This window comes from Mesitornis unicolor, unplaced genomic scaffold (assembly GCF_000695765.1).
Source record: "Mesitornis unicolor isolate BGI_N332 unplaced genomic scaffold, ASM69576v1 scaffold9903, whole genome shotgun sequence".
In the NCBI taxonomy this organism is placed as follows: Eukaryota; Metazoa; Chordata; class Aves; order Mesitornithiformes; family Mesitornithidae; genus Mesitornis; species Mesitornis unicolor.
In genome coordinates, this window is record NW_010176675.1 from 30,959 (window position 1) to 45,521 (window position 14,563).

The 14,563-nt window shown below is 39.8% G+C and overlaps 1 protein-coding gene across 3 annotated transcripts in view; it reads right to left on the reverse strand.

Annotated features, from left to right (window-relative positions):
* Positions 1-12,358, reverse strand: part of CHRDL1 (chordin-like 1) — a 30,423-nt gene extending 18,065 nt beyond the window's left edge. For all 3 annotated transcript variants that reach the window (XM_010181802.1, XM_010181800.1, XM_010181799.1), the window contains exons 1-3: positions 12,262-12,358; positions 10,642-10,754; positions 7,275-7,368 (exon numbers count right to left, since the gene is read on the reverse strand). In XM_010181802.1, coding sequence (XP_010180104.1) covers positions 7,275-7,368; positions 10,642-10,754; positions 12,262-12,358 — 304 coding nt within the window. The remainder of the gene's footprint in view (positions 1-7,274; positions 7,369-10,641; positions 10,755-12,261) is intronic.
* Between the last annotated feature and the right edge of the window lie 2,205 nt (positions 12,359-14,563).

Here is a 14,563-nt window from a genome sequence, read left to right on the forward strand (position 1 = left end):
TGATCTTACTTTTGACTGCCCAGCCAGTTGGAAGATGTTTGAATTTTCTGTCATCCTGACAGAGAGGAAAGAAACATGAAGCAAGTAAATGTAATCACTTGAAATTTGCTTTGTGAGGGGACCTGAGCTAAACTCCTCTCTACAGCTTTAAAATGAAAAGTGTCTCTTCCTGTTGCTGGAACAGCCATTTTGACAGCTAGAGGAGCACGTATAGATATGAGCAGTTGTGGAGCTGCTCTGATTCACAATATCTGAAGTAGCCTCCTTTCATCGAAGGAATCAGAGCTCTGAAGAAGTAGTAATGAGTCATTTGACCCCTGCTGCCGTGGTGTCTATGTCCTGAGGGGTACAGCCAAAGCTCTTCCCAGTCCTGGAAAGATCCAAGTGCTCAGAAAATTCCAAGTAAAAGTTAAAGAAAACTCCCTCCAGGCAGAAATCCTCTACCAGGCTCTTCCCTCTACTACACGTCAGCCAATGGAATATGATTATTATATATAAGCTATCCAGTATCAGACATGGATTTGGAATAGAGGAATAATATATGCTGATAATCTGATCCTTACAAATTCAAACCAGGGCACCCTAAGACTTAAAGAGGTGAGGGAAGCATCCTGCAGAACGAGATTATGTGGCTTGCTAGGAGAGTGACAGTCAGCAAGACTCTGAACACAGTCATGTTGAATAAACCTGGAACAACTCTGTTGATTGAACTAACTCCGATGCTGTGTGTTCAAAGCAAACTGCGTTTTTTAAAATATTCCTTAAAAAAAGATCCTCATGTTTATATGGGAAAAAGATCACATAAATAATATTCTTCTGTGTTTATGCAGCACATTCATACACAAATAGCAGTGCTTTTATATAACACAGAGCACTTGTCTATTTTCCTGCAGTTCCAGTGAAACTAAGGTACAGTGACAGCAGTAGGTTTGCTTTGTATCAAGAGATCAAATTAATGCTTATCTTGTAATCCATTTGTACCAGAAGGGCCAGTGCAAGAAGCATATAGCTGGGAATCTGGATTTCCTCATTCTGCCACTGTGGCTAACTTCCCTAAAAAGGCCTGCAGCGCAGGAGATGTTCTGTGATCGTATTTTCACCAGCTGCTGAAAGGGTAGATGTTTTTACCCACTATCAAATCAAGAAGAGCAAAACACAAATATTCTAGAGCTACTTCATCACCAGAACTAAATCCTGATTCATCATCTCATGAGAATATGGAAAACTCGGAGAGAGAAAACCTGTTGCACTGTTTCAGTGCAAGGTCATCTTCTAGGGATCACCTGCTATTATTTTAAATAACCTTTGTGGCTGGAGGTCCTTGGGGGATTATAGCAAAGCATAAGAGAACAAATGGATTTATTTCCTATTAAAAATTCCTTTGCTTAATTCCTTCCTTCTACTTTTGTTTCCACTCTACATGAATGTGTCACCTCAAGGTCTGATCTGAAGTCCACTGAACTCAGTAGATTTGGAACCTGGCCCGAACACCTACTTTGTGGGGTGCAGCGGAAAGGCAGTTTCCTCTTTCATCTTCTTTCTCATATTTCTACCACACTCCTTAGGATTTCTAAAGAGGGGACTATATCACAGTCAATAACTGCATCTGTTTTCATAGAAGGCTTAGTCCAAAAGCTATCAAAGCTCATCAAAATCTGTTGATTGACTACAGTAGACTGTGGATCAGCCCTCAGTCGGTCGGCATTTGGCCTTTTCCCTCAGTCGCACATCACAATCCATCTTATTATAAATCTGTGATTTAAAGAAACATAGTTGATGTTGAAGGTCCCTTTAAAAACCAACAAAACCAGTGCAACGATGTCGTTTTAAAAGCAGTGGCTGATGCTGACGATAAATTTGGATTGAAAAGTTGTGCACTATCCAAAAACTGCAAACACAAGCTCCAAACAAAAGCCATATGTACCTCAAAGAGCTGCAGGTGTCAAAGATAATAAGCCACAAAATGCTTTACATTAAAATAACTTCAAGGACCAGGTTAAGCTCTAAAAACTCCAAGGTAATTCTGAGTTAATCACAACAGCAAGTCTTTAATGTGGTCAGATGGTAGAAAGTGTATGAAACTCACTGCTTGAAGGAACTAGTAGCACCTTATCTAGACACTATGAACTTTCATAATGCAAAAGATACTGTTTCAGTTTAAACATTCAAAAGGTTGATGGTTGTTTTTTAGCTTTCAAGGGCTAAAGTCAAGCTCTTCACATTATTTTAATATATTTTCTGCAGCTTAATTTCCTGTGGTTTTTTTTATAGTGGCATAAAAAAATTGTCCAGCAAAACTCTGAAAGAGTCATAAAACACTTTCTCGGTTGCTCCATTTGAACTATTGTATGAATCTACCAGTCATTCTCTCAGCCAAGGAAACAAACTGAGTGAAGCTTTGGTGCACTTTGAATCCCCTCTGAAGCATCTCTGAAGCTCTTGGAAGGTATCTTGGAAAAATTCTGAGCAGCCTATCCTATCCTATCATGTCAGTCCAAAGAACTGAAGTTCTCATTCTGTCATCCATGTAAGATGATACATATTTTTGCAGTGCATTTTGGATGCTGATTTACAGATAGATTGTTTGATGTCTTTATGGTCAGAAAAGCAGAGTGGAAACAAGTGATAACCTCAATCTGGCTGTGATAGCAAACTTTCCTTATGAAGTCAGTAACACAGGCAAAGCACAAAACAAACTGAATTATCTAAGTGCACGTCAATAGGAAAAAATTAGACATCTCCCACAAATACCTATATTATTATATTTCCAAATCAAATTTACTTCCAAATACAGTTTATTTTAACTATCTGACACCTACCCATTGTTGGGGCTATACAAAACCCAGAGCATCCCACTAATCTCTGGAGCTGTGTAATATCCTATGAGTTTTTCACATGCCAGATACAAATATGCACCTTGTTTGTATATGTCAGTTAAGCATAAACAAGCACAGCTCTGTTATTCTGTGGTACCTCAGGGAATCAAACGCAGACTGGAAAAAAAGTGAAATTTGCTCTTACCAACAGACAATAGTAAGTAATTCTCCAGTTATTGCTATGAGCTGCGGTGTATGTTGTCACACCTATTTCGCAGTCTTCTGTACCAGGACTGCTGAGCGCTCGGGTCACAGATTATTTTAAATTTCTTTTTCATTATCTGAACAGTGCAGAGGTGGCCACTGAAGGCAGAGCTACTGGGGCTGCAGGCAGTGCAGCAGCATGGATTAACGGGCTCAAGGGATTCATATGCTGAGGCTGGAGTGCCTTTCATGTGTCAAGCACAGACATTCCAACTGCCCAGGTTGAAGATTTTGGATGTAATTCAGTGCAAGATGCATTGTATCGTAAGCATGCTTTTGTGTTTACATATGCGATGTCTGTCGGGTCAATAGGTGGTGTACATACTCACCACCTCACAAGGCTGCGTCTTTAAGGATATCTACACTATAGAGCGCCATGTGTTACCTGGACTAGCTCAGTTACTGGAAGGAATTGAGAAAAGGTAACACTGAGCTGATCTCAGGTGTGTTTTTCCTGTTTCTTAAGTGAGTTTTGCAGTGCAGTGAGTTCTGCACTGTCTTAACTAGGCTGCTTCCAGGATGTAAAATAGGTAGTTAAAAGATTATTATTAATTAAAAGTATTATTAGTCATGCTGCAGTCTACTGTGTCGACATGGTGTCGTGGTTTATAAAGCTGCTCTGTCACCTGATGCTTTCTCCCTACCTGGGAAGGGAGGGGGTCAGGAAAAGAAAAGGAGATGCACGGGTTGAAATAGATTTAATAAAATAATAATAATAAAACCTAATATTAATAACAGTATTAATATAAAGTACATAGATTTATACTCAGCCAAGATTGTGAGGCGAGGTAGGGTGATAGACAAGTCCCTCTCGAGATGTCAGCCATGGAAAAAGGACAAGGGAAGAAGAGGAAGGAAGGAGGAGGACAATCCCCAGCAAAACCCCCCAATTTATATCAAATGTGACATTTATGGTAGGGCATAGTACTGACTGGTCAGCCTAGGGTCAGCTTGGGGTCAATTACCCTGGGTTTCCGCTCCCCCAGCCTCTGTACCTGTTTATCTCAAGACTGCTGAAGACCTGGAGCATCACATACCAGCTTTAGCCGAAAACCATAACAGAGTTTTATCACTTTGCTCCCATGAAACAGAGTGTTGTAGTCCTTACAAAATCACCGTTTTCCTCAATGGAAAACTGACTCTAAAATTCTGTCCCAGTAAAGCAGGACACGTGGCGTCATTTATTTTTAGGTGAAGTTCTCTAACCACTGTGGTGAGGTACCTGATCTGGTCCATCTTTGTATTTAGTCCAGCTATCTATATCAATACCACCTGGCGTTTTGTTGTTATTTCCATATCAAAAGAACAACGAAAAGTGCATCAGAAAAGTGGTTTGAATTTGATACAGAAAAACCCTAGTACCAAAGGAGCTTAAATTTAAGTGTGTTACTAATCATGAAAGTTCTTGGAAGCCAGTGTGTTTAGTTGGGGCAACAAGCTTAAAAAATACTAGAGCCAGATGGGCTGATTCATACATCAACGTGCAGCCTTATCTGCTGAGAAATCAAACCAGGAAGTGGAATATGGAGCCCTTTCGAAACCCTGCAGTTGTACATTTTTGCTTCTGATGTAAGCTTTCCCCACCTTAGATTTCCATATTCCAGAGTGTACTCAATCTTTAACTAGACTCTAAATGCTTTGATTCACAGTTGTTCCACATAGAAATGGTAAAATCTACAGTAAATATTTCACTTATAAAGGTAGTGTCCGTAGTATTTTCATCTACGCTGCACCAAACTCTTAAAGAACTTTACATGAAGTTTACTTTCCTGACAGGAGGTGGGTGGTCTGAAGTTCACTCTAGCTCAAGAGTTGATCCAGCTCTAAAATGATGGTGAATCCTCTCTCTGACTCCATAAATCATCTCTCCTCTGACCACGCCTGGAGCATTCGGAGGTGGATGGAAGGAGTTCAAGCTCAGAGCATGTGATGTCCTTTTAGGTCTCACTGAGGCGTAATAAGAGTCCCAATGAATGTGAACCTAGTATTTTTGGTTACATATGTGTGACCATAAGAATCTAATTCAGAAGGTAAAACACTTTTCAGAGCTGCAGAAGGGAGGAATGTCTAGTTCTGTGTAAGACGCAAGGTATGGATTTTGCCAATGCTAGAAAGAACAGGTTTCAAAACAACAACAACAAAAAACAACTTGGCAGTGAATCTGTGGTAGAAGCTGGTAGGATTGAACCACTGGAGAAAAGTAGAAGATGCTTCATAACCTGTGTCTGACAACTACTTAAGATTCGTGGTGGCTGGTGCCAGGGAGACAGGATACAAACACTGCATCTCTTTGTGTCTGCAAGGCCAGTGTCACTATGGATGCAGGAGACATGAATTCCACGGGGAGAGCAGTGCCAACTTTTCTCAAAGGAATCCCTTCAACAGCTCCTCCATTTAGGTAGTTATGAAGTTCAGTTTCCAGTGAAAGTTGCTGCCTCCTGGCATCACCTCTGCTTCATTAAATAAGGAGGCGGTTATTTGGGCAGCTACACTTTACAAGGCCTGCAGAAAGGCACGAGGAAGAGCCCAAAGTCACTCTGAGTAGCACTACTCATTTCTGAAATGCAGCATGAGAAATGGAGGGGAAACATGTGACAGAATATAATGAGCATTTATGAGGGTAGTTCGAATGGATGGCGAATGGCCAGAGCTCTGGCACCTTCCATTGAAAAATAACCAGGGAAACCAGAGAAGTTAATTTCCTGCGTATCATGGGATGCTGCACAGAAGACATTGTATGCCAGACACATAGGAAAGGAAAGCTGGCATCAGATGTGCAAGGATGCTTGAGATTCCTATTCAGATTAGGCATGAACATTGCCACTGAGACGGAGCACCAAATATACGCGTAATCACTTAATACGCATCTTATCACTTAATCTAACAGTACTACTAGTTGGTCAAATAAAGCATACTACCTTACAAACTTTCTCTCCTATGTATTAGACGATCATAGATAAAACTCTACCAACTTTGTAATCTACAGCTAGATGACAAAGCGTTAGATCTGAAGTTGAATGGGATGAATCTCATCCCAGGATACGAGAAGAGTGGCAGCACAGCATCAGATTAGTTATGTGCTTGAAATGCTTCTTCCTCATCACTGATTAAAAAGGATTCTAGATACCTAGGACAGATATTGATATATGCATCTGATAGATGTATAGAACTGTCAGGACAGATGAATCCTACCAAAAATCGACAGATGGGTGCCATTTATTCTCCAGTAAATGCAATGAATGCACTTCAATCTCAGCTCAACAGCAAACTGAGTTATACACTCGTGTCCCTCCACCATTGCATACTGCCTCCTGCTCACAGGTTTTGGTGAGGGAACAGCTGCTTTCCTCAGACAATGAAACTCTCTGGAGAAAGTCAAATAAAACCCCTTTCTATGATGCTGCATGAATACTCTTTTATAAGGGGAAAAGAGGGGTGCCACTAAGACAGACATTTAGGGAAAAGCTCCAGTCAAATCTACCAGCCATTAGGCCATGTCGGGAATGCTATAACAGCCTTGTGAAAGATCCTGCTTAGTCTCTTTCATACAGTGGCACTTAATAATGAGCATATAATAAATGTACAGTCTGGAGGAATTTACTATACAGTATCCAATTGGATTTATATAGTCATAAAGTTCTGCAGCACTGCTTCTATGATTTACAACGGTCTCTACTAATTATGAAGCTGTGCCTGGATTTGAGATGTAAAAGGCAAATGTTACCAGACTGGTGGTACAGTGATACTATACAAATGCACATTTGCCACAGCAATTTTGAATTGCTTGTTAGCAGAGAACCATTGCAAATAACCATGTATTATAGCCTGCCTCTATGAAAGGCACCAAAAGCAGGAACCTAGGAAGTTTGTGGGATAGGGTTTTATTGTGCTGGGGTTTAGAGATAAGGAAAGGAGTGGGGAGTGAAGTGTCCATGGACCTTCTGCCTGCGTTGTAGGGGACTGGACTTGGGAGCTTACCTGATCCCTTCCCAAATACATACTGCTGATTTCCTAAAAAGAAACCAGTATAGGAAATACTGTAACTTACTGTAGGACAAGCCTCTCATGACCCAGATGGATATAGAAGGATCTTTACTCCACAGACGTTTTCTAGCACAGACATTTAATCTTGCTGTTACTCAGCACATTAAATAAGTATTTCAGAAAGGACTGTGTGTCGTTAATAGGAATTACCTGGGCATCGTGGGCAGCACAGCTGTGGTACATGCACAGGGGAAGCACAGTGTAGACTTGGGCATCTTATTCTGCTGCACAGTACATTTCCGTTCTGCAGGGGGAACATAATACAATACTTTAATGAAATGGGCTGTCTTACCAATTTCCATGTTCTCTGTTCTGTATCTAGATGTTTTAAAATCTAATTCCTTTTTACAACATTCTGATTTGACTCACACCAGGGTAAGCCCAGACTGCTTTCACTGCCTCTGAATTTATGCTGGGGGTCAGAATGTAGCAGAAATCCATACAAACCTTAAAATCACAGGAAGTGCCTAAAAATGGATTGCAACAACCTTCCTCTGTGTTTTTCTTTTGAGGAGATTATATGTAGGAATTGCATTTCCAAAACTGAGACACAAATAATGAATGGTAGGTCTCTGAGATATCCTTTACTGAGGGTTAGTTCAAGACCGCAAGAGACAATAGTGTCTGTAATTGTTCCTGAAAACTGCAGAGAGTCTTTTGTTTTCATTTGACGGGTTCCCCAGTAGACAAAAAACACGAGTTGGTAAGTAGCCATTTTTCTAAGAAATACGAGTAAGTCTTGGGAATAGTGTTCATTATTCATGTCATTAACATAATATTCTATTTGACCACATCTGAAGTTTGATTTATAATTAAAACACAGGGAATTTTCATTCTCCAGTGTCTGCAATCAGAAAAGACTATCCATTTCAAATTCCCTTTTCCCATCTATAATTCATCCTCCTAATTTAGCTCAGAGTTGCTCATGTTTATAGCAAGAAAGACCTTTTAGTATGAACACTGATACTATGCTATGACTGTCGTTTTAGGCGGTGTAAGGAATAAACTCACTTCATTTTCATATGCCTTCTGGAGCACTGAAATGTTTCCAGGGGAAGTGCAGACTTCCTTAGATAGCATATGCATAGGCTTTTCTAGCCATTGCTTTCCAAATAATCCATTGACTCCAAAATATCTGCAGACCACAGGCTGGAATCATGCTGTTAGATCATTACTACCCACAAAATACATTTGTGCATCTGTGTTGGAATGAGACACTAAAAATGATATCACCATCTGTTTCCAATGATGATTGAAATTAAATATACTGGTTTTATAGAGGAGGAGCAAATTTGAGGTTGTCAGCTCTTTGCAGGATAGGGACTATCACTGCTCTGCAGAGCTCCTTGCCCAGTAGGAGAAGAATATTTGGGACCCTACTGCCTAGAGCAGGACTTAAGCTCCCATAGGCCTCTATGAGTCAGGGCCATGGTTACCTTTTCTGCATCAGATACCCAAAGAGTATCCCAAAATCTGCTATCGGCACTAAGCGTGGAGGGCATTCATTTTAGCCCCTGAAGTCTGCAGGTCCAACTATGAGCACGAGCAAAAAGCTGCAGTGTTTTAGAGAGCAAAATAATGATCTGACAAATTGTGAGTGCTCCGATTTACCTGACAGTAACAGTCAACAGTCACCACTGTGTACTGCAGGGAGGTGGGATTGTAAAAGAAAGGGGAAATGGGGTGAGAACACTGAATTATGTTTAGTTTTATTCTGGCTTAAATATGTAAATTATAACTTGTAAAAACACAATACTACATACACACAAAACCAGGAAGGCTTTTAAAAAAAAATCCCAGGCTGAATAATTTGGCCTCTGTTTAGTTAGTTAATTTGTCTCGCCTTTTCCTTTAACATCAGAAAAGTGTGTTGGGGGGGATGGATGGGCAGATTTACTGCCAGGGAATCATAGATGGGTTACACTTGGGTCTTTCTTATTTGCTGTCTGTGGCACATTTTCATCTTTGAGTTTCATTCTTTGTGCTGTAATATTTGGTTTAAGGTCTGGAGCATTTCTTTTGGCCAGGACAAAGCTCAAACGAATGGCTGGATGCTGCAGTTGTTGTCTGGAGTTTTCCTTCCAGGCAGCAAGAGCCACATCCCAGAGATCCCTCAGCATCCTCACTGCTGAAATGATCCCAAGTTGTGCACCCTAATGGTAAAACAGAGTAAACACAAGGAAGTAGAGTCCAGAACCACTTCTGAGCTGCATGTACTGATAATTCCCACAAGCAGTTCCCTTCCTAATATTGTTGCTCTGAGCTGTCACTTGGGTCTTCCATGCTCATGTGCAAAGGAAAGGAATAAAATATACTCCAGTTGTTGGAGCCTCACAGTGCACAGGTATCACAGTAGTGCTGTTCTCTAAAGGTGCATACCGTGCACTTTCCCATCCCTCCAGAGTGTCTAACATCTTCCTAAAAATCACTGAGCGATGGTTTGTATCCAGATCCCTAGCATTTCCAGCAGATTTCATCCCCAAGACACAGCCTTCCAGTAATTTAATGACTGTTGGACTCTGAGGGAGTTTTCAACTTCGCATATAGATCAGGAAAAGTGAGTGGAAACTCTTTTTTACTATCATCAGGGACTTTTCTTCCTACTACTTTGCTTTTGCTCTTACAGGTGCATTCTGCTGCCCAGATCTGAGATGCAGCCAAGTTTGTGGGACTACTGGTTGTGCATCTCTGCACTAAATTGTAGTAGCGGATCCCTCAAAGCAAATGCTGCATGGGGGCCCAATATTTTACACTTGCAGGGGGGAAATAGCCAAGAAAACTTTATTCTGCATTAAATACAGCAGACAAAACTTAGCATCTGGAATGCCTCATGTGTTAGTGATTAAGGCCCCTTATTGTTTAGCCATTTTAAAGTACTCCAAGAGACATGGTCTGCCTTCATTTTCCTGCCCTTCCCAGCTGTATATGAGATATTTAGGGGATCTATGACTGATTTGTCTTCATATCAGTAACCAAGGACCTGTCCTTTTGCATTCTACTCAACTCTCTCTGCTCCCCATAGCCTTTTCTCATTTATCATCATCTCATTCTTCTTTCACAGATTTTTACAAATGTTGATATCCAATCCTGTTCCTTCAGCACTTTAGGACAGCAGATGCTTTGACCGTGGAAATGCCTCTGAAGATGTGGGCATTGTACATAGATCAAAACACTGCCAAATTCCGATTCAGCATAATCCTCCATGTTGGTGAAACTGCAAGGATTATATTTAGGTAGTGGGGTCCAGTTATTCAAGATGTAATGCTCAGCATTGACAAAGCTTCTGGCTAGTTAAAGAGCTGTTCGTCTACCCCATGCAAGTATTTTTTGCTAGTATTGACTTTCTCTATTAATGTTTTCCCTTTGCTAGGATCACGTGCCTCTATTTCCTGCAGCATGATCAGGACCCACTGGTGAAAACAGGTTTGGGCTTTGTCAAATTGTAGATACAAAAGAAAGGATTCAGACAATTAAGCAAGTAGAAGTAGCTGTAGGATTGATAACTCGGCAGTCCTACCTCCGAGCAGAGACAGTTAACGCAGTAAACAAGGCCGTAGGGCTCTAGGTAAGGATGCCATCTTTCTCCTACACGATACTTCTTGTCTTGAAACACACAATACGTATCTGAATCTGTAAAACAGTAAAGAATTGAAAGAGCTATGAATGAATATTCCCATTCCATACTTACAAAGTGGTTTTAAGGCTGCAGTGTCTTCTGTAAACTATGTTTATGACATAGCTTCCCATCTTTCCAAAATTGCAGCTCCTGAAATAGCTGACAAAATGGCTTTCCTATGGGGTGGGTTTATCCTTTCAACTGCAAAAACACAGACTAAGATCCTGTTTAGGTAACAAAATCAAAGTCCTTGATTGCTCAGACACATTTACAGGAAACAAAACCGTTTCACTGCAAAACCAAAGTAATTGGTTGGAATCAGGAAAACCCCAGGTTGTACAGCAGAGAGATTTTGAACAAGGGGACCGCAAAGGACAAATAAATGCACTGTATTTACACGGTATGTTCAGTATCTCCGTATTTTAACGACCTAATAAAAAAAGAAGTCTGTCCTAGTATTGCAGAACAATTTGTGCTGACTTACATATGCATCAGCATTCAAAATATTTTAAGTTCTTTCTGTCCATTGAGCGCTTCTAATCTTGCAGGTGCAGTTTTGCAGATATCCCTCTACCTCTCAGACATTGCAGCCCTGACTGTCCCTGTCATATTATGGTTTGGTAATTTCTCACCCTCTGCTTTCTTTGAACAGCAATACCTGCACATTGGTTTCTTGTCAGTAAGTTCAGCAGAGAAGGTGGCCTTTCTGGAACTCAGTCTTTTTTTTTCCCTTCTTTTTTCTTTGCATCTACTTCTTAGAAGCCAAAACTGCTGATACTGAGGCTGAAAATTTTAACTACTTCTCAAGGGCAAACAGTATCTTTTGTAAGAAGAAGGCAAAAACACAGCCGGTGCAGGTGGGGAGAGCATTCCAGAGAGCTGTAACAAGACTGTAGCAGTCACTAACTCCTAGACTTATTTGGGTGGTTATTCCTCCTTGCCATGCTCTCTGAAATGTGTTAACATCTCCCACGGACGACAGGCTTTGTATAAATATTCCCTTTGTTTTGTTTGTATTCTTTTCAATTCTTCTCATCAACTTTTTGACAGTGCTTAAACTCTTAATTTTCTCGCAGGATGTCTCTAATCCAGTTCATATGAGGTTGTTTTTGGAACGCACCAAACAGTCTTGGACGAGCTTTACACTAGCTGAAAACTTCAGCACAATAGTCTTATGTGTGGGACAAAATCCAGATAATCTGTCAGATGTTTACAGAGGTCACTAAAATGGAATTAAGCGCTCTCTTGATTCAGGATATTTGAAATAAAACAGATTCTCAAATGGATGTGTTATGTTCGTTATGATGCAATGAAACCTGTACAGCTTCAGGAAAATGTGCCCCAAACGTGGGTGTGACCTGGTTCTCCTAAATGTGGGATTAGAAGGAGGAAGCATGTTAAAGGTTTTGAACACAGTTTAGGACATTCTTGTTTGAAGCTCTTTTCTGAACCACATCTGTCAAATAGAAGGAAAATGTCAAATTTGGGTGAATGGCACAGCTTTGTTTGAAATCTACTTACGTTTGACTTGTTCTAGTTTACTTCCATCTATGAATAGGAGACAGAGCACACCAAAAAAGACAAAGTGAAAATCCTCCAATATCCACTTTTTTCTCATCTTTATCGACAAAAGGAAAAGAAAGAGCCTCCAAATGTTGAGAGAATGTTGAGCTGTTGGGAAGAAAAGATTCAATGAATTAAACTAAAATCCTGTCAGATACTGAAATTCTCTGACATTATTTCATCTAGCTCACAGAAATCCTAAACTGCCAGAACCAAAAAATCTGTCCATATCATGGATCTTCATATCCTGGAAACAGCTTTGGCTTCAGATAATTTCATTTTTGGAAAAGGGGCCACATTCCCATTCACAGAAGCTGAAAACTGGATATGACTTCTAATAAAGTCCTTATTTTATTCCAAAGCAGAGAAATCTGGCTAGTAAGCAATCTAAAATTCTTAAAGTCTTCTTTCACAAGAAACTAGTTTGGGAGATGTTCTTGCAGAGCAGCTCTTTAGGATGTAACTTAGGAAATACAGGTGTCAGTTGTAACGTGATTGCTTCATCGCAAAATTAACCCTGGGTATAGTTGGTGCATTGGCCCTGGAAATCCACGCTGGGGGGAAATGCTGGCCATGCCGTAGTCAGTGGGAATTCTTCTCCCTGCATCCAACAGGCTTCCTCCGCTATTCAATCCACCCCTCCTCCCCTTTCCCAACTACTATTGTTCTGGGATTGTGTATAATTAATTTTTCTAGAGTTAACCCTTCCGTTGCCTCGATATCTGAGCAGAATGGGGGAACGACAGTCGTCATTCTAGTAGGTTTTTAATGTCAAAATCTTGCATACGGGGCAAAGCTCAATGTATTCTTCTCTGTGTGGGGCAGTGATGGTATTGTATTTGCTGTAAGTGCCATTCTGCTTACCTTTTTCTGACTTTTAAAGGGTAAATTATTTTATAATGAAAAAAAAACAAGGGAGAAAATAATTAACTAAAGTAGAATGTATTTATTTTTGATAGCCAACCTATTGGTTTGGCTTCAAAAGTTGGAGACTGGATTCTAAAGTGAGAAATACGTTGATGCTCTGCTGTTTATCAGAATTCATTGCAAAAGTATTATCTTCCCAGAGTACACTTATCCATAATTTACAGTGTTGGAAAGATTTGTGTTTGATTTTAAGACTCCTGATGTGGATTCACAGTTAGTTTTACAAAAGTTAAAAAAAAAAAAAGATTCACTATTGGAAAAATAAACAATCTGCTTTGTAAACTAACTTGACCTCTTCAGATCTCCTGTAAATAATAGAACCGTACACGAGTATGTTTCAGCTCACAGATACCAAAGCAGAATTAATAATAATATTCAAAATGAAGTGGTGGATAACTTAAGGAAATTAACTAAACAGTAAGTGAACAAGCACTTAAAATCTTCCTATTAAGACTGTTTAGATCTAGGATACTGTAACAAAGGGTGAGTGATCTGACTTTATCAGTGTTTTTATTGCCTTTACTGTTGAACAGTTCTCTACTCTACATTCCCAAACCACAACTTAAATGGACATCTTCCTTAACTGATCCACTCTATGCAACTACTCTGTACTCAGTAAGCTCATTCCAAATAATGCAAATTGCATCTGAAAACATTCAAAAAAATAACGCTATTTTACGTGCACACTCCCTTTGCAGTAACAAAATAAAACTCTCCATTTATTTTGGAAGCTGAGAGTAATATTCCAATTTCAGAAAAAATGTTTAAGTATTTTTTTCCTTTCAACATGTTCAACATGGACATTTTAAAGCCAAACAACCTTTTAAAAACTTGTTTCAAATGAAAACCTCATAATTTAGTCCCAGGACATCATACATGCATTGAGAACAACAGTAGCATGGGACTAGCAGAACTGTGAATGTTTAAATATTTTGGTCTTCTTGGGGGTTGCTTAAGCAAACAATATTTATAAATGGAGCACAATTATCCTTTGTGCAGCACTTTACCTATTAGCTAGATTGGGTACTTTGAATAGAAAGGCTCAGAAATCCATCCCTTTTAAAAGTCAGGTCTTCAAAAGGAAGAATATTTTAGAACTTGGACTGTTTACGCTCAGAAACACTGCACGGTGATGTGAAATGGAGGAGTTAATAACAGAAATGGGATGGGGACTTTTGATGTCTTTCTTAATTCTCTTTAATTTCTGTATTGTTGTTACTCCAAATATAAACACATACTTTTCACTACTAGCACACTCCCTTTATTTCCCCAAAGGGCAATGTCCTAAAAATATTCCCGGATTTAAATAATGTCAGTTAGAATTAACCTGTTA